Below are 21,072 nucleotides of genomic sequence, written 5' to 3'. Positions count from 1 at the left end.
ATTTATAGTATTTATACTTGAAACTACTTAGTTTCCCCTGGATTTTACTACAAATGGGCATTTAGAGTTGTACTGCATTCATTGCTACTACATACTGTGCTTAGCAGAGATTTGACTGAGCTGGTAGGTGTTTTGCTGATTATTCACACAGCTGGTTAAAAGGGAATAATAATCCTGTCCTCTGTGACACTTGACTTGTACAACTCCTAGACTAATATAAAAGTGATTAGATACAAGGACTTCCTTCTGATTTTTTCCAACTCAAGGATGTTCAGACTCAGGTTTTGAACTACTTCCTTGTACAAAGATGATTTTTGTTCGTTAGCTTGACTATTGTGGCTCAATACACTCTAATACCTGATACAGGACATACAGACACACCTACCTCCATTACCAGCCAGAGGGCTTATGCTGTGTAGTGATAGAGAAATAAATAACATGGGGTACATCCACAGGGCAGTTGCACCACACCTCTAGAATGGACTCTTCAGAGAGGTGTGCCTGGCACCGACATTGTTAGCATTTCAGTGCCAGGCAAAGTCTTACCTTTTTTTTCCTCTGCTTATTTTAACATTGACCCCATGTTGGTTTTAGTCGATTTTGGTTTTAATTAATTTATTTAATGTTTTATATTTTAATTTGATATGTTATTTTTATATTTGGATTATATTGTTAATATGTTTTGAATATGTTGATTTAATGTTATGATTTTAGCATGTTATGTTGTTTATATTTTGTGAGCCACACAGAAAGACCAGGTATGGGCTATTGTAGCAGCATATAAATCCATTAAATAAATAACCAAACAAACTTGGAAGCCTAAGAGTTTGGCAGATCTTCTAAGTGACCTAGTTAGCATGATCACAGTAGCCATGGTATGTGCCAGCAGTCATTTTGAATGTTCATGGTTGGTTGTAGTTTGTTGTGTGGTGGGAACCCAGGTGGAGGGAGTGGTGCAAAGATTAAACAGCCTTCACACAAAATCCATGGTCTTTTGTTGTTTAACCCTTGTTCAACCCTGCCACTTGGGTTTGCATGACTGGACATTTAATGTCTCAAAGGGCTGCTAGCCATTATGTGAATTGGTGCTTTATCAAACTACAGAAGGCAAGGCATGTAGCTAGATAGAATTCCTGCTGTCTTTGGTAGTGTAATGTGGAACTTCATCTGGCCTGAAATATTATCTGAAGAAACCTGGCCTGTATCTGATTCTAATCAGGTACCTCTTATGCTGCTGAGTGAAATTATTTGATTTGTGTTGTAACTAGAAGTTTCTTCAGATAACTTTTCCCAGATTTTTCAAAACTGGCAATGTTCATCTTTGCCTTATTGAGTCCTATTGAGGCATGGAGTCTCTACTGAATTTGATGTAGTTGCCATAATGAGATAACATTTTGCCCCAGTTCTAGTCTCTCTGTCAGATCAGGTCTAATTTGAATTGTTTGAACTAGCATAGCTCAAAATTCTCCTGAATTTTTTCAATGTTTATCATTACACCCTAAAACAATATCTGACTTGAGCATCCCAGGCCAAGTTCAGAATTTGCTGCCGGGGGGGGGGGGGGGGGGGGGTGCTTCATCCTAGAGTACGTGAATTAGTGATAAAGAGGACCACCTGTCTCATGCACAGAGCCCAGATGCACAGAGCCCAGTAAAACTTACAGGCCACAGGGTGTTTTTGTGAGTCCAGAAAGCTATTGATTATGGTAGTGTTTTACTTCTTAAGAACTCAGTTCTTGCCTCTTCTTTCAGTCTTTTGGCATTTCTACATCTCTCCAGTTGCTATGTCTTCTGAATAGACATTTCTTGTTTTAGTTTTTATCTTACACTGTATTTTTCACATGTCAGTAAAATTGGAGTAAGAAAGCCAATAGTAAATGGACAGAAGGGCCATAGCTCATTCATACGGCAGATACTTCACATATAGAGGGCCACAGGTTCACCAGTCAGAGTAGACAGATCTGGTCTAGATGGACTAGTGATATATGTCAGTATAAGAAAGCATCATATGTTCAGATACAGTACTTGAAGGACAGTGGGCTTTCCTTTTTGGGAAAGGACTGCAGTTCAGTGAGGGAGCACATGCTTTGCATGCACAAGGCTGTAGATTCAGTCCTTGGCATCTCCACTGAAAAGAGGGTACAGGTGATGTGAAAGACCTTTTTCTGAGTCTTTGGAGAGCTGCTGCCAATCTGAGTAGCAAGTACTAGGTTAAATGGTCAACTAGCCTGACATGGCATAAGGCATCCTCCTAAGCGTTTGTTGACCTTTATTCTCACTCTTCTACCCTGTCCCTTTGTTACTTTGTACTTTATTAATGTTCTTGGGGCAAATTATATACTTTTTCAGAAACAGAACGCACAACCTCTTCATTTTTTAATCTTTCTGACAGATTTAATTGATCTGAATATATCCACTTTTAAAAATCAATCTCCATTCATCTTAAGGTTTCCATATCTGTATATTGTTGTCATAATCATAATCTCTCTCTCTCTCTCTCTTTTTATTTCACTGCTGGTATAACACGTGGGTTGGACAAAATCAGAGATAACAAAAGGGTAAGGTGATATCTTCTTCTGTTGATGTAGGGATAAGCAAGGTTTTGAGTTACAATGACCCCCTTCATTCTGCAAATGGAAGGCAGCTAATTTTCAACTGTGCTGAAAGAGAGAGAGATAAAAAAATGGCCACAAGAACAATTTTTTATTTACTCTAGCTGAGTGAAGTTCAGCTGTGCTGCTGCATGTATTCCACTGAATGGTCTTTGGTCATTATTGTGAGAGCTTCATCTGGGTATTCGGAATGCTCCTACTGCCGCCTTGTCCCCCATACTCGGCATTTTCTATCACAGGACAGTATAGGACACATTTAAGCAGGAGAGCAGTCTTCATGGTCATATTTAGAATTTTTTTGGATTCATGCTCAAGATAAAGGGCTAGTCCCTCAACTACTCCCTTCTCTTCATTTCACTGCAGCGGAATTGAACAGATTTCTAGCACTGAATAATGGATAATGCTGCTGTGATTGTCTTTCTCTTGTTCTTTTGTAATATATGCTTAAACTGAGTTGCTAAGGAAATGAAGATGATCATCAAGCATCCTCATGATACAGTGAATTGAAGATGGAGATGCTTGGGAATCATATAGTTAGTTCCTTTAAAAAGATGGCAGCAATCATTGTCAGCAAGCCACTATTGCCTTAGGCAGCAATTCTTTCTTCTAATCTCATCTACTCCATCTGTTATATGGGGATAACAACCCTGTTCTTATAGAGTTGTAAGGATTTTCGAGATTAATGGTGTTCAGAGCACTTCACATACATTCAGTTTGTTGGTGATGGTGTTGCTTTTGTTGTTTGCATTCTCTGTCCATGTTCTTTTTCTAACTGGTGTTATATCTATGGCACTGGAAGAGCCAGAGACTACTTGGATAATGCCATCCAATAAAAGGGACCAAGTTTCAGGAAAACTGTTACATTGGGCAGCTTTCACAAGTTCCTTAGAGCAAAGTGAATGGTGCTTCTTCCTTCTTCCCTCAGGATCATTCCTGTGACTTGTTTACAAAAGACATTGAGAAATGTTTGTGTATTTGTGTAGATGTGAACACTCTCTCACACACACGTATATTCTACTCTGCCTTACCAGCTTTAATAGAATTGCCAGTGCTGAGCCTCTGAGGCATCATAAATCCTGCTGTATTTGAAAGTGTATTCTCTTAATACTCCGGTGAAAATTATCATAGAAGCAAAATGTTTTATAATCTTTCTCCCTGCCCCATTGCATTGCTTTTAATAAGGAAAGAAGATGAGGGATGGGGAGGGACAGGAAGGAAAGAAGCTGCTGCTGCTGATGAAAGCATTGCTTATTCTTGCCTTGAGGGTGGAGTGGAATAGTAGTAAGAGGAGGGGCAATTTGGAAAGGTTCTTCCTTGCAGGAAAGAAAGCCAATCCATTGATTACATGCCTCAGAGATTCCTTAAATCAAGAAATCTGGTTGTTGGACTTAATGTTAGCAGGAAACCATAAAGTAACTGGAACGGGTCAAAAATGTTGCTACGTGGCAGTGTTGTGGGCCTCATGGAAGGTAACATCTAGTCCCTGTGAGCTGACCTTTACGTCTAGCAGTACTAAGAATGACTTCTTTTAATTTAATGTAATACAGGTTCTTTAGTAGTCTTTATTCTTTGACTCTGTTTCCGCCAATTTGCTTTGATGTTATTTGCTTACCTGCCTCTGAAGGAAAAAATGCTTGTCTGTAATTCCTTTACTTATACTTGGGGAGACATAATGTTTGCATTTTCAAGTCAGGAGGACTCATTATGATGGCCTGTGAGTATCACACCTAAAAATCAAGCCCTGCTATTATTAGAGACCTTAGAATATATATTTGGGGTTTTGTTTTTTAAATTATCAGTAGTACCAAAACCAAAGTCAGCTCTTTGAACAACTGTTAGGGGATGTGGGATCCTTTATTGAGCTCAAAGGGCAGGACCCTGTTTCATCTCTCACAGAAGGTCCACATTGCAGTTTGGCAGTTCTCAACCCCGCCATGTACACAGTAATATTTGATATCTAGTGCCGACTATTCAGGAGCTTCAGTTTTTCAAGGGAACAGTTTTGAAAGCCTATATATGATAGTACTTTTTCTAAGGACATAAATTCACAGGCCTAGTGCAGGTGGCCCAGAGTGACTTCCCCTACCCATTCTCCCCCTCCTGCTGAGTATGTCAAATGAGACACTCATGAAACGTGAACTCCTGCTTCGTGATTACAATCGGGTGAACAGCCGGCATTCGCTACCCCATCCCTAGAAGAACAGAGGGTGTACCTACTATGATGTGAATGTTTATTCGAAACCAACTAGCCTGGAGCTTAGGTAGGAACTAGCGGGGATTAACTGGTCAAGGTTCCAGTTTATAAAAGCCTTGCCTGTTTCATTTTCAAGGAAAGGAACACCTAGAGCTGAAACCCTTTCAGCAGCTTCACCATGTATTATGATTGCCTTTATGCAATGCCTTTTGACCGTAAGTATTGCAAAAGGAATTTCTGCTTAGGATCTTCCAGCCTTTGTCAGAAGTAGAGCTTTCCCTAATCACTGGAACTCTTTGCTTTCTAGCAAATCTATTGTTGTCAGTGAAATTAAAGCAGAAAAGAAAGAAGTGTGGTTGATGCGGGAAACTGCTAAAGCTAACTCCTGAGCAACAAGCATCAGGATTCTACTCTTAACATAGAAAGTGTCTTGATTGCCACAGTTTCTGCTTGACCCATGTGGTGCCTCCTTGCTTTTGTGGAAGAGATGCGCCTGTTGCTTAGGACCCGTGGTGAATAATAGCAGAAGAAAGAGATGCTGTATTTCTAGGGCGGGGGGGATCCTCTACCAAAAAAACGAAAACCCTTCCTCACAGCATGACCACTTTAGTGTGAATTAAATGCCAGGAGTATAACATCCTGTTCTGACATAATTGAGGGTGGATATAAAGGAGATAATCTTGCTGCCAGCAAGGCAGCCATACTTTTGCTTGCCACAGCTAAAAATCAAGGGAAATGTGCACTCTAGTGCTGCGTATAGGAAGTTCATGGCTGGCAAACTACTTTTTTTAACCAAAGCTAAAGGAATTTATGCAACGGGATGTTGCTGTGACATGAGTAGCCTTTTTGGTGTTAGTGTTTGTTATTTTTCTTATTACTGCTGTTGCAAAAGGGTTCAGTGAACTGTTTTGAATTGAAAGGCACAGAAAGGGTGCATTAATTTCTAAACTGGTAAAATAAGAAAACTTTCATGAAGTTCCCAGAATGGAAGAAATGGCAGAGAGTATAGTATATGTCTCTAGCTTGTGTCTAGTAGTATCCATTAGCACAAAGTTATTCCATACCAGACCCCCAGTCATAGTGGGTATGATAATGGGGATCACATTTTCTCAGACTATAATTGTATCCACACCTTACTTAGGAGTAAGCACCCTCCAACTCGGTGGGATTTACTTGTTAGTCAACATGTTATAGGCATGCATTGCTCCCAGAGATTGTACATTGAGTGCAGTGAAAATGATGAAGTTTTTCAATAAAAATGCTGCCTTGAATAAATATACATGGATCTCTCAGAGTAAATAAGCAATAACACACATTTATTTCACAAAATAATAATAGTTTGAAAACATGTTAGGAAGACAAAGTATTCTGGGAAGAAAGGCATTGTTAAATTTAAAGGACTTACATATATTCTATTCATGCTTCGGGAAACCAAGCCCTTTGTATTTAACTTCCTGGCATAATTCTTTGATTCTTTGTCCTATCTCAGGTTAAGACTTATAAGAATGAATATCTATGTATTAATGGTCACTCCCAAAAGCCCTGGAGAGGTAGTAGCCTGTAGAAATGTAGTCATTGAGAAGCAATTCTGGGCCCGGTACACCATAATGTGCTTCTCTCCAAAGCAAGGATTGTTTTCTCTGTGTTTGAGTAGTTTCTTGGAGTGGCAGCATTAGCAGGTGTGTATTCTGGGAAATATGGCCTAGGATACCTAGTACAGAGAATGCTGACCTGGGACAGTTCTGACATATTATGAGGGACAGTTGCTTGGGGCAGCAACAGATCTTGAACTAGTTCTTCACAAAGTTAGTAACAGAACATGAGAGCCGTGCTTCTTGAGAGTCTCTTACTCACATGTTCACCTTAGGTGTTTCTCCCCTTTTAGGAATCCTATATCTAGGCTTGCATTCCATTCTCTTTGCTTTTCTTATGTAAATACTGGTGGATGGAGAATTGGGCCTTTCCTGGGGCTGTTGGTATAAACTTCTCTTTTCTGCTTCTCTGCAGATGGCTCGATGAGGCCCAGTGACACTGTTTCAGAATCCAGTCCAGGCTCCACAGCCACACAGTCAGGCGTGCCAACTCAGGTGGTTCAGCAAGTCCAGGCTACGCAGCAGGTATGTGAATTAAACCAGGGGTCCTGTGTTAGCATGGCAGAGGTAGCTGTAACAAAGATGTACTTAATCAGGACAACTTTGATACGTAGAAAAGGGCTTTCAAAATATGTGTTAACAGGGTAATGTTAATATGTGCAGGGAACTGTGAACCAAGTTTCTGGGTTTCATTCCTAAATATATGATGTGAATGAGATGTAGTGGATGAAAGCAAGGGAAAGTTTAGGAACCAGGAATCCTAGGTTTGTTTTTTGAATATAACAGGAGGTAATAACTCTGCTGTGCTCTGTTCTTGATAATGGGTTGGTTGAAGCAGGCTGCCAAGGCCATTTCTACCTATAAAAGGGGCATAAGGTCCTATGACTGTAATGTACATAGGAATGTCTATATTCTTTTTCTGAAACTGCTCATAATTAACCAGGAGTGAAGACCTTAGTGCTGTCCTCTGTGAAATGCAAATATAAGTGCTTTATTGACTTCAGCATGAGGCTTTTGGTGACTTTGTCACAGTCATCACCTAGCACTTCACCTCAAACTCCAACATGGTTTTCTGCTGCTGCTGTGAATTGTCTTTGCTTGCCTTGACTCCAGACTCTTTTGTTTGGCAGAGGTTATTGGTCCAAGCCAGCGTGCAGACGAAGCCTGGAACTGTGTCCCCTCTGCAACTCACAAGTGTGCAAGTTCCACAGCAGGTGAGTCTGCTCTTTGTCTGCTGTGCTGTTAAAAGTGGTTGGTACAGTTTCAAAGCACCTTCTTGTGCCCAGCAACCTACCTACTAGGCTGCGTCTACTAAGAGTGCTAAACTTGTTTGCCTGAAAATTTGTTCTACCTCTAGAGCCTTCTTATCATGAGATGAGCATGTCTTACTGGTAGCTGGCTTACTTTTCCCCCAGGAAACTTAGGGAGTTGTGTGGTGGATACTGATAATTCTTTATTAGACATTCTCTAGTTCTGTTGCAGTGTTGTTTTGAAGGACTTAATTGAAGAGTTTTCAGAGATGTCTGGCTAATCGCCTCTGTAGGGTGTTTCCTGTGTTAGAGCAAAGGGTTGATCTTGATGAGCGACTTAGCCCTTTCTAACTCAGTAGTACTTGCCATAATTTCAACCTTTGCTTGTCTCACTAATTCTGAATGAGGATAGCAGAATTTTTCTGTCTAATTCACCTAATACATAGCTTTTGGGTGTAGTGGCCTACACAGTATTATTTCTTGAACGTATTCAAAACACCCTTATTGCTTTTGTTCTCTGTCTATGGAAAGGATGGGAAGTGTCTAGTTGGACCAATATCTGAGGGGAAATGTGCTATCTTCTACATTCTGTATGTGTTTACCTGAAATGATTTACAGCTTAAGTGAATGGCGTATTCTGCCTTAGTGTAGGAATTGGATGAGATGCTATCTTGGCACAGTCTCCTGTGGTAATGCATTCCCCTGCCAGACTTTAATTTCAGCTTCTTGATGCTGGTCTTTCCTCTTTCAGTTTGCATTCTTGTTTGGTCATAGAAACTATAGTTAACTACATACTAGATTTGAACACATTTGAAAAATCATTCTGTGATGCCCACTCTAAGAAGGATTAGTTTTTTCAAACCTTCTTTGTAACTATTGAATTTCAAACCTTGGATCAATCACCCAAAGTTAGTAGGACAAGACTTGCACTAATCACAGATGACCATTCATAAAGGAAAGTGGATTAAGCACTAGAAAGTTGCTGGCAATTCATACACACCCAAGCTTCATCTTCCATTATGTCAGGTAGCCTTTTAAACCACTTACATGTAAGACTGTCTTATTCAACAAAATGAAATAGGGGAAGGTTTGGGAACTGTGTGGTTAAAAATAGGCATCACATTGCAAAGGGAATCGCACAGACATATCTGAGCAAATGGCTGTTTTCATTGAGGGTCAAATTAATTGACCAAACATCAAAAAATTCAGCAGTATCCTTCACAGCTTTTCTTTTGCAGTTTTTTCTTCTTTTACATTGAATCCTGTTGAGTCCAGTTAAGTTTTCAGCATCCCATTTGGCAAGACAGTTTCACGAACTTACCAACAGGCTTTCCTGTGGCATCCTCCTTCCTCTTCTTCAAGTTACACTCCTTTTCACCCCTATTGTAGAGCACTCTACCTTATTTCTTCCCAAGGTGACTTGACAAATATTCTTTTGGCTGATGCAGCTGCCTTGGCAGCTGAATGAAAAAAGAGTTGCCCTTAACACAACACCATATCCTGGATTGTCTGCAAGCCAAGAGAGCAGGTAGCCACCTAACAGCATTGTAGGCTGGCCACACCTTGAAGGTGGGACCAAGGAGACATGGAAATACTGATTAGCTGAATGTAGAAGAAATGCTGCAAAGGTCCACTGTCAGACTGCAATCATATTAAATTGTGGGGAGATGCCTGTTTTCCCCCAGGAAACCAATATAATTCCATATCCTGTTTAGGTTTCTCTTCATGTGAAAGAGCAGTTCTGCCCTAGAGACAGTGGAAACTCAAGCTTGCAGCAAGGTGAGGTGGCCACTTCAAGGGGAAGATATGTTGGCATCATTAAGAAGGCAGAGTTGAAGATGGACAGATCTGGCCAAAGAGCTTCCTAGCAATGTTCTCCTATGCAAGCTCCATTGGATGACCCACTGGACCTGTGGTACAGCACAGTAGTGTTCTTTCACAGCCCCTGTTCTATCCAGTAGGCTTGCACAACAGACCTTCCCAGTGGATTGCATCATACCTTAACAGATATGTTTTTTGTCTCAGTCACAAATATATCTTGGGCAAATTTTGTGTCTTTCAGCAGACAGTAATGGGGTGCTAGGTAAATGATGATTTATATTCTAATTCACTGAATGTGTAAGTAGGTAGTGTGAAGTAGTGAGTGGCCTCTTAGTAAATCCCTGGCTAATTTAGCTTATTGACAGCTGCCACGACTTGGCACACTTCTAGAGATGCAATAATTAATAAGGGATTGCTTCTTTTGTGTCATCCTATTTCAGCGGCTGGTGGTACAGAGTACTTCACAGACTAGTAAAGGAGGACCGGTCGCGCTGGCCGTACATGGTGTGCAGCAGGTTCATTCTTCTCCTGAGGTGGGTGGCCAGATGTTCAGATCTGGCAGATTTGGGGGAAGCATGTTCAGATGTTCCATCCTCCATAAAAGAAGGAAACTGGTTTAGCCCTCACTGTGCTTTGTTGTTGCTAATTTTTATTTGCCTGCCCTGATCCAATTTCTTCATTTGTTCCATCACTCCATTTTCTTTCCTAACCCAATCAACCCAATCATTTCACGTTCTGAGATGTGAATATAAAAGTAAATGCAGATTTTCAAACTGATTTTTTTTTTTTTTTGGTGGTGCTGGTCTTTATCTAGATTTCGGTGTCAAGAATCAGCTTTGAGTTGTGTTCATTGAGTTGAGTTCCCTTTACTTTCTAATTATGCTCTTTGTATACCAGCTATAATACTGAGTTTGAAAGGGGATCTACATTGTGCTAGCCACCTAAGTAATACAGATCATATACTGTCTATAAAAGGATATTATTGAAGGCTAAAAGCTTGATTATAATCTCTTTGATTCTGTGAATGGTATGCTCTCTATGCTACAATTGGGAAATTTGATTTAAAAAAATGCTAGCTATAGAACTTCATTCCATTCATTGCTCAAAAGAGTACTATGAAAATCTTATTCCCTTTAATGCATTCACCAATAAAGTCTTGAACTAAATGGCAATTGGAAAATACAGCTGAAAAGACAGGGTGGGTTATTTTGCAGATTGTATCAAAGCTAGTTAGAGTGTTGCACATCAGGATTCTGCGACTATGTTCAACATTTGGGCAGCTTTGCTTAAGGGAGCGGGCAAGATCCTCTTCTGTACTCTGGATAGATGGTAGATATGAATAGAGTGTTGTGGTCAGAGAGAAAGAGAGATAGAAGGCTGTCTGTGCTGTACTGAGAATGCCTCATCTGTATATTCCCTCCTCATTCTTTTAACATCCTTTAGAAAATACAGTTACTGATCTAGGACACCCACGGAGACTTTACATAATGGGAATAGGCTTAACTAGCACCTGGCTTTTCTTATCCTTTTTCCTAGCACCTTCTAGGCTAGCCCTTAAATTTTGAGTCCTAGCCAGTTTCCTCCACAGCTGATACTCATTTCCTGTTTCCTGGCCAGCTCCCCTTTTGTTTATCGTTCCAGGAGATATATTGCCATTACCTGACAGTGGGACCAGAATTTGTCTCTTATCTTGGTTCTGTTGACATCCCTGCAGAGGGAACTTCATGGTGGACCCTGCTGCCCCCTCCCCCATCTGTTGTGTGGCAGGTGGCTACTAAATCTGGAGCCTTCTCTGCAAGTGGCAGCTTACTTGTGGCACTCTTGATCAAGGGGCGCTCACCTGGCTAGTATGTTTTTTGCTTAGGGACTTGTTTAATTTACCCTTTGTAGTCTGATTACAGCCGATGCAGGGATGGTTGGTATTTAAATGGGATTTGAATGTATGTAGCTCTCTTGTTTTATTAGGATTGATTTTAAGGGTCCTTTTGTTCTTATTGCATATTTAATTTGTGATCCTCTAAGAACCCTTACTATTTATGAAGTAGGATATAGATTTTAGAAATATATACAATAAAAGATAAATCCTATGCTGTAGTCCATATTAAGAGTCCATAGTTAAGCTGTAACATGAGGTTTGTAAATGACCATGACATATGATTAAATGAGAACTCATACTTTTCATTCTCATTATATTTGAACAAATTCATTGCCTTGCCATTGCATATGGGTTTAATTTTATTAACTTTAGACCACTCCCTATTGAGATTTAAGCATGTAATGGCTATTCTCTGCCAGGATGGTGGACTCATTAGGATGGGCTACTTTTGGATAATTGTGACTTCTTGGCTGCCTCAGTAAGGGAATTTCCTGTTGGTATGGCTGCATTCCTGTCAAAGTTCTGTTAACTTTCATTTCATCTACTCTGTGGTGTTCAGCATCATTTCATCTTTTCTCCCATGCTGTTTAACATCTACGTGAAGCTAGTGACTGAGATCAGTTGGGTCTTTGTAGTTGGCTGTCATTGATATGTAGATGATACTCGACTCTGTTTCCCCTTTATATCAGATTCAGGTGATATAAAGGTAGTGGAAATGCTAAATTGTTTGGAATCAGTAATGGACCCAACAAGGATCAAAAATGAACCTTAGTACTGACAAGATGGAACTTCAGTTGGTAGGTGGTTTATCTGATCTGGAAGGGTTTGCATTCCTAAAACTCTGGACTGTGTGCAGTCCTATTTTGTTTTTCTGGGGTTCCTCAGTGAACCCTCTCTATCTTCCAGCTACCAATCATTTGGTGGTTTCCTGGGTGAAATGCCTCCCCTAGCTTAATTACAGGCAGTAAGAGATTTAAACTAATACAGGCTGGTACTTTGGCACCCTTTTGGCCCTGCCCACCACTGGAATGACAGTCTGCCTCTGGTAACTTCCAGAACCTACTTGTGGAATTGTATGTGTAGTTGTAGACTGCCCAGAAATGTCAGTTATTCAGAACTGAGCCATTTGGCCATTCAGGAATGTATTTCACCACTCTTAAAGAACTTCACTGACTTGCAGTCCATTTGCAAGCAAAGTGCTGGTGTTCTTCTGTCAGACCCTGACTTGGCCACCTGAAGCTAATCTATTCTCACATCCAGATGACCAGGTTTATGATCATCATTATCATTACCAAGTGAGATGTGTTATGGTAGATGATGTCTGGGGAAAGTGATCTTCTTTGTGGTGTCTCTGCATCACACATGTGGGGTCTGTAAGCATGTGTGGAGCCTATATGAGAAGTTTCCAAAGCTAATTAATTAGTATTTGGCAGGAGTACCTCCCCTGGGCACACCTGGTGTGCAGGAGGGCCTCCCACCTGATGCTCAGTTTCTCTTCAGTTGCAATCATGGAAGTTCCTCCTCTGCTCCTTGTAGCTTTTTTACTCAACTTCTCTCTGAAAGTGGAACTGATGGGCAGAGCTCACCATTGGACTGACTCCCCTCCTCCTGTGGAGCAGTCTTCAACATCTGGGGCCTCTACTTTCTCTGCATCTCTGGCAGTGACAGCAGGATCCCCTTCAGCCACTCCCCAGATGGGCCGTGCAGCAAAGATTGCTAAGGGCAAAAAATTGGCAGAAAACCTGAAGTTCTCCAAAATGGCCAGCACAATAAAAACCAAAGTTGGTACCAAATGCTCTAAGGTGGAGCACGATGTCAAAGTGCCCCCTACTGACATCCCATGTATTTCAAAGTTGAAGTATGAACCTGGTCCCAAATGCCACTCCTTACTGACACATCCAACATGCCAGGCCACCCCGATGACATCCTTTTCAAGATATGAGACCCCTCTCTGCCCATACAGCTTGCTCTGTTGGTTGGCTCAGTTCTGAGATGCACCTTTCCTCTGCCAATTCTGAGTGGGACCCATTCCCTCAAGCCCAACAGACACAGGTCCTGCTCCTGCTTGCCCATCTTTGAATGCAGCTGTAGACCTAACTGGCCAGTATTGACCCACAGTAGACACTACGACTGAGGCTTCTGCTGAGTATGCTGGACCTCCTTTAACTTGAGAAGCTTAGAACAGCCATACTGGAGCTCAGCCCACTCCAACCCAGCCTTGTTGCATACTGAGGTCCCTTGCCCCAGTCAGAGACCATCAGCATCCAGATGAAAGAGAGACACAAGGACCCAGTGCTCCCTCCACAAGTCTGGCTGCTGTGATCCTCCTCCTGGTTCCTATTCTGTCAAGCTCCAGGCCTCAGTCCCAAGCGTTGGACTCCAGCAACTACCCATCAGAGTCCATCTCACCAGATTAACTATCCAAGCCTTCACTGGTTGCGGCACTGGCCCTACTAATACTGTCTTCACTGTCAGAAAGTTCCTTTGGGATCAAACCAACTGCATCCTCATGACACCCTGGTGGCACAGGCAATCCTGGTTCCCCCACCATCTGAACCTATCCAACCAAATCTTCCTGCACCTCCCTCTCAAACCCAACATCTTTTCCCAGGACTGGTGAATGTCCGACCTCCAGAGATCCACACACACTGCCTCATGGCATGGAGGATCCAACTGTGGAGAAGACTTACCAGAAGATCTCCTCCTGGAGCTGGAAGCAGCCCAGAAACTGATCACTTGGCACTTGTACCATGCAAAGTGGAGAGCATTGACCTCTTTTGCCATGCAACACAGTTTCCAGTCATTTAGTTGTTCCATACAGCAAATCCTCCTGTTCCTGAATTCCTCTTTCTTCTGGGTTCGCAAGACAGTTTTCATCTGAGTATACACAGTAGCCATTTTTGCTTTCTACACTTGATACAGGGCTACTCCAGCTCTCGTCCCTTCACCTGGTGATTCCTCAGGAGCTTTAAAAACCTAGCCTCACCAATCTGACCACCTACACCAGCCTGGAGCCTGTCTGTAGTCCTTCAGGCTCTCACAAAAAGCCTTTCATGGCCATGGCCACCACGGACTTGTGACTCCTATCATGGAAGACCACCTTTCTAGTTAGTTGCCATCACCTTGGCCCACTGTGCAAACGACCTGGTGGTCTCTGCTCCGATCCTCTGTACTGCACCTTCCACAAGGACAAGGTGCTTTGACCCAATCCTTTATTTCTACCCAAGGTGATCTTTGTCCTTCAACTCAGTGAGGACATTGTCCTGCATGCCTTCTTCACAAGCCTGTCGGACCCAATTGAGATGGCACTCCATTCCCTCAACATCTGGAGGGCCCTAGCCTTTTACAAGTCTAGAGCAGAACCATTCTGACACTCACAACAACTCTTAATTGCCTATGGTGGTGCAAAGAAGGGACTCCCTATCTGCTCACAAAGACTAGAGAAGATGGGTTGTACATGTGATCTCCCTTGCCTATGAGCTCTCTGGACTCCAGCCCTCTGGACCAATATGTGCTCATTCTACATGAGCGATGCCCACCTCTATAGTCTTCTATGCTGGGGTATCCCTTCCTGTTCTTTGCAGGGCCACAACATAGTCGAACCCATCAACCTTTGTCCAGCACTACCACCTCAACGTCTGGGCCAGAGCCAACTGCGCCTTGGACAGGGCAATCTTACCTTCAGTCTTCCACTCGTCAGCTTGCCAGTTGCCTATATGTGTGATGCACAGAGACTATGAAGAAGAAAGATAGGTTGCTTACTTGTAACTGTTGTTCTTCAAGTGGTCATCTGTGCATTCACCCAAACCTGCCCACTATCCCCTCCTGGTGTTTCCCTTGTCTAACAGGGCCCTGTCAAGGGATAGAAGTGCATAGTGGTGGTCTCATTATTTCAGAACTGAACATCTGGTGGGAGCCCCTCACACATGCTGGGTGTGCCCAGGGGAGTGGTTCCCACCAAGTACTAATTAATTAGCTTTGGAATCTTCCGAAGCAGGCTCCACACATGTATGCAGAGCCCGTATGTGTGAATGCACATATGAACACTTGAAGAACAACAGCTACAGGTAAGTAACCGGTCTTTTTCTTGGCAATGGTTCCAGCTTTTGGATTTCTTTCCTAGGTAGCTGTGGCTTGCAAATATTTTTTTTTCCTCTCTTAGTCCTTGAAAATGATTGCTTTCTCTTTTGTCTGATTTAAAGTTTGAAGCTTCTGTTAATTTTTGTGTTGTTGTTCAATTTACTTTTATTTTAATGCTATTTGTGAATTGCACTGAAATTTTTAAAATGAAGAGTGGTATATGAATCATACAAAAAGAAAAAAAATCCCTTTTTCATGATAGCTCTCCTTTCTTAGCAAAATATTTAACATGCCCCTAAAATTAGCCCTTAGATTGGAGAATGGTCAATGTAATGCCAATTTTTAGAAAAAGGTTCAGGGGAGATCTGGGAAATTCCAGGCCATTTATCTTAACATCTGTTCTGTGTAAACTACTTGAAAGCATTATTAAACATAGAATCAATAAGCACATAGAGATGCACTCCCTGCTGGGAAAAAAAAATAAAGGGAGGTCTTTTCTCACTAACCTATTAGAGTTCTTTGAGAGTGTAGCATAATAATAAGCATGTAGGCAGGGGTGATCCAGTAGACATTTGTTTACTTGAACTTCCAAAAGGCTTTTGACCAAGTCCTTCACCAAGGACTCCTGAGCAAAATAAGCAGTCATGGAATTAAAAAAAGGAGGGTCCTCTTATGAATCACTAACTCATTAAAGAAACGAAACAGAGTGTGGGGGAAACTGGCAATTTCTCCCAGTGGGAAAAGTTATCAGTGAAGTCCCATAGGGTTTTGCATTAGGATCAATGCTTTTCAACTTATTCATAAATGATCTGGAATTATGGATATTGTGAGCCGCCCCGAGGCTTTGTTGCAATGGGGACGGCATAGAAATGTTTTAAATAAATAAATTATGAATAAGTAGAGAAGTGGCCAGGTTTGCTGGTAACACTAAATGTTTTAGGGTTGTGAAAATTGAAAGGGACTGTGAAGTGCTCCAGGGGGATCTCTCCAAGTTGGGAGAATGGACATCAAAATGGGAAATGAAGTTCAATATAAACAAGAGTTGGAAAATATTCAGAGAAAGGCAACAAAAATGATCAGGGGATTGCAGCAGCTCCCCTGTGAGGAGTGGCTATGACAACTGACACTGTTCAACTTAGAAAAAAGGCGAGTAAGGAGAGATGTGATATTGCTGTTTAAAATAATGCATGGTGTGGAGAAGGTACAGACATTTTTCTCCCACTGCCATTGCACTTGAACCCAGGGTCATCCCATGAAGCTGATTGGTGGGAGGTTTAGGACAGATAAAAGGAAGTACTTTTTCACACAGTATATAGTTAAACCATAGAATTTGCTGCCACAGGAAGTGGTGATGGCCACCAGTCTGGATAGCTTTAAAAAGTGATTGGACAGATTTATGGGACAGCCTTGCTGGCTATGTGCTGCCTCCTTTAACCAGAGGTGGCATGCCTGCATATACCAGTTGCTGAGGAGCTCGGGCAAAGGGCACTCTTGCACCGAACCTGCTTGAGCAATCCTGTGGGCAGCTGGCCTGCCACTGTGTGAATCAAGCGCTAAACTAGATGGACCTGTGGTTTGATCCAGCATGGCTTTTCTCATCTTCTTATGAATGCATTTGTTTATCTTTTATCGTCTTGCAGAACTTTCCTCCTGAAAACCATATAAATATATTTATTAATGATGCAAAAAAATGGAACTTGCTGATATGTATTATTTTCTCTGCTCCCTTCATATGCTGTTGAGCCACCAAAATTTGTCATAATATTTTTGGAATTTTGTACATGCTGCTTGAACAATGTAATTGGCTTTACGTTTTGTGATTAATTATCCACCAGTTAACTGATTTAAACCAAGATATGTTATATCAAGCTTATTATTGATATCTCATTAAGCAGTCCTGTCCATTATGTGTTCCTTAAGTATCCTTTGGTTAAATATGGCGGGCGGGCAACTTCTGTTCTGGGAGACCAGAATGTTCAGCTATCAGTTTCTGAATGTTGCTTTTTAAAATTTCTAGTATAAGATCATTCCGTCCTTCAACACCATTTAAACCAACATGCTTGTCCTGAGAAAACCTCACAAGAGCATTGTTAGACTTTCAGGCCTTGCATGACACAGGAGGCTGGGCAGGTTGCCAGAAACTTTTCTTTCTGATTTCAGATTCTCCAGACTTTAGCTATTCAGAAAGTGAATACATCAGATTTGTTAACACTGGGGATGGTCCTTTCCCCTTTGTTGCCATTTTAAAAAATCTTTCTCTTTTATAACCATTAATCAAAAAGGCAGTGATTGGGTAGGAGTGGCCAGTGAACTTGGATAGTAGAAGAAGATTTTGCCTTTCTCTTTTGTCCATACCTAGAGGATAAAGTCATCTTTTTGCCTTTCAGCGCTCTCCTGTCCAGAACAGCAGCTCTGCCACTAAACCAGGACAAGTTCAGCAGCTCCAGGTCCACGGAGTCCCACAAGTGCCTGTTGCACAAGAGGTGCTGAATGTTTACTTGGAGTAGAATAGTGATTGCTCACTTGTCTCAGTAACATGACCAGATTGTGGGGGTGACAAAAGCTCAAACTTGTTAAGGTGTCATCCTGGATTCTCAAATTGCTGTCTGCTCACAGTGCACCTGCAAATGTTTTTTGTACTTCAACCAGCCACTTTTTGGTATTTTAATTAAAGTAGTTGTGAATTTTGTAATAATTTACATTTACCAACATCTATATATATGGAACTCCAGAATGCAATAATGTGGGTAACTGTCATGTTTCTCTTATTACGCTAGACCAAATTCGTACATTTTGCAGATAAGTAATGTGAAAAGAATCTTAAAAGATGTGTGTGTCTGCATCTTCAGTATTCCCATATCAGACCATCGGCCTTGGCTAGGCCAATCTGGTGATAAACAACACTTTCAAGTTAACTGAGGAACTGCCCAGAGCTGCCTGGTCCCCAAAACTCATCTTGTTCAAACTCACCCAAGCAATGAATAACAGCTATCTAAGCGATTAACTTAAGCTAAGCTATGCCCAATAAATAACTGAGTGAGAATTCCAGGCCTTGGCTGGCATATAGATTATACCCATGGCTGTCCCAAAACAAGATTAATTAACAAGCTTCTCAGATAAAACTCTAAACATCATGGGTACTGAGCACCAGATAATGGAAAACAACAATAGACAGCAAACTCAGGTCTCAGTGGCGAAGAAATGAAGAACAGGAATGAAATACAGAGGATGGCCAGGCACACGGACAGAATGGTCATACACCACTGTTGTCTTGTTAATGGTCTTCCAGGCTATTCCTGTTCAGCTGCTAATTTTAAAGAAGTGAAACATTCTGTTACTTTGATTTTCAAAACAGAGCCTTTTTTGTATCTATGTTCAGAATCCAAATGTTTTCCAAGTGAGATGTGTGATTGCAACTTAGGTATATAAACTTAATTGGCTTCTTAGTATATTTTGGATTCTCAAATAATAGTTTTGTAAAACACTTTTTAAAAAAAGGATAATAACTTGGCATTATATAGAATGTAGTCTCATACATGTTTGCTCAGAAGTAAGCCCTGCTATGTTTAAAGGGATTTTCTCCCACATAGCTGTGTGTATGATTGCAGCAGTGTGAACACTGTTTTCTACTATTAGTTTGGACTAATTTCTCATTTAATTTTCTCATTTTCTCATTGAAAATCAAGTCTCAGTTTTATATATTCAGTTTTGCTAATTTTCCTTAGATTTTAACACATTTCTCAATAGGATAAAAAACTGTGTTTGCCCACACTCCTTTTTTTTTTTTTTTTTGCACTTATTTAGATGACCACCAGAGGTGGGAAGTGAATTTTCAGAAAATTCTCTGTAGTAGCCTAGTGATGAGAATGTTGGGACACTGTGCCTTGTCTAGTAGAGGAAAGTAGTTCAAACCTCTCTGAGGGGAAATAATTCAACTCTGGGGCATTGTCCACTCTTGACCAGGTTTTGTAGCAGGCAGATCAAAGGAAAAATATTAAGCCATTTGGGACTTTTAGACTAGACTGCAGAATATTCAACACTGGAAGCACAAGAAGTTTTTTCCCAAAAATGCCTAGGTATTTTCACTTTCTAGACAACCTGATCCAGACATTGAAAATGGAGATACATGAGAATTTTGAAAGAGTCTGTTTCTCTCCAAGCAGTTGCCCATGTCCCTGAGGATGGGCTGTCCCTCTCTTGGAAAAATTGTGCTTTTGCGAAGATACAGAGCACCATACAGAAAAGAAGCTCCTCCTTTTCAGGCAATTAACAGAACCCTGTTTGGGTCTCTTTAGAGTGCCACTAACAAAAAAGAGAGTGGCTTGCCCCCGTCAGGCTACAGCTGGTTTACCAAATGGAACTGAAGAGTTCTTGTTTGTTTCATTCTGCAGAGGTCTGTTGTACAGACGACTCCCTCAACTCCCAAAGCAGGCACAGTGCAACAGTTGGCAGTGCAAGGACTACAACAGGTTCATGTTACCCAAGAGGTAAGTGTCCTTGTCTGTTGCTCTCCTGCTGCCCTGCATTTGCAGCTGCTGTGGACTAATCATGGCAGAACATAATGAGGTCTGCTGCTCCACAGGGTAGATACCTAGCCTTGGAGGTGTTAAAGCCTTTCCATCCATCCTTGTCTTAAATTCCTTACCTGGAATGGTACTTTGGGCTTAATTCCATTTAAGCTGCAGCAGAACGCCCAACACAGGACCTGCTTGCTGCTAATTTTCTCCCCTCCATTTGTGGATGTGGTTAGCAATCGCCCAGAGCTTTCCTTCTCATATGGATGGTTTCTTCCTCCACTGCAATAGCCACTCCAGCTGCAAGACAATTAAATGAGGAAAGTTTCCTTATTTGTAAGGTGTCTCCTTAGCTACTGTTGCAGAAGGAACTGCACCACTGAATTAAATTTAGAAGAGTTGGGATATGAAGATCCACTGCCCTGAATGTGGTCTTTTGATAGGGCCTTTCTTGGCTTCTGTGCCAGCTCTGATTGCTTTAGTCTTTCTGTTTATTGTCTAGAGCAAAGACAGTGGCCCTTCTAAGAGCAGTCAGCAGCCGCAGCAGCAGGAGCAACAAGGAGTTCAGCCAGGTCTCTCCCTAGAGTGCAGCAGCAGCAGCAGCAGCAGCAGCAGCACACCCCAGCTGGCCAGCTGCTGTTTATCCAGCCAGGAGCACAGGCTCCACTACATGCACTCGCTAGATTCCGCCTCGGAGCAGTGGGTGGAGCTCGTTCGCATGCTTCCTCAGCCGCTCCTCCTGCCACAACAGAAGGTGGTGATAGAGCAGCTGCCATTCCTCTCCTCTCATCACTCAAGTCCCAACCAGAGAGTCAAGATTCAGAGAGTCCCTCAGGTGCTAGTGTTTGGAACAGCAGCTACAGCACTTAAAGTAGGTCCTCCAAAGGGCAACCACGGAGATCCAAGAATAGCAAGCTCTGTGCATTTCACCTCCCAGAGATACAGTGTATCACAGAAGTGAATACACCCCTCACATTTTGTAAATATTTTAATATATCTTTTCATGTGACAACCCTGAAGAAATGACACTTTGCAACAATGTAAAGTAGTGAGTATACAGCTTGTGTAACAGTAAATTTGCTGTCCCCTCAAAATGACTCAACACACAGCCATTAATGTCTAAACCGCTGGCAA

The 21,072-nt window shown here is 41.7% G+C and overlaps 1 protein-coding gene across 8 annotated transcripts in view; it reads left to right on the top strand.

Annotated features, from left to right (window-relative positions):
- The window catches only part of RFX1 (regulatory factor X1), an 88,944-nt gene that overhangs the window by 37,191 nt on the left and 30,681 nt on the right, over positions 1 to 21,072 (top strand). For 7 of the 8 annotated variants that reach the window (XM_044443566.1, XM_044443559.1, XM_044443563.1 and 4 more), the window contains 5 exons: positions 6,813 to 6,922; positions 7,528 to 7,611; positions 9,909 to 10,001; positions 17,812 to 17,907; positions 19,816 to 19,911. In XM_044443566.1, the coding sequence (XP_044299501.1) occupies positions 6,813 to 6,922; positions 7,528 to 7,611; positions 9,909 to 10,001; positions 17,812 to 17,907; positions 19,816 to 19,911 (479 nt within the window). The remainder of the gene's footprint in view (positions 1 to 6,812; positions 6,923 to 7,527; positions 7,612 to 9,908; positions 10,002 to 17,811; positions 17,908 to 19,815; positions 19,912 to 21,072) is intronic. The other variant, XM_044443562.1, reaches the window with a different exon arrangement.

This window comes from Varanus komodoensis, unplaced genomic scaffold (assembly GCF_004798865.1).
Source record: "Varanus komodoensis strain SLA01 unplaced genomic scaffold, ASM479886v1 scaffold42, whole genome shotgun sequence".
NCBI lineage: Eukaryota > Metazoa > Chordata > Lepidosauria > Squamata > Varanidae > Varanus > Varanus komodoensis.
The sequence above is the reverse complement of the archived record's forward strand: the minus strand, read 5'-3'. Positions and strand labels throughout refer to the sequence as shown.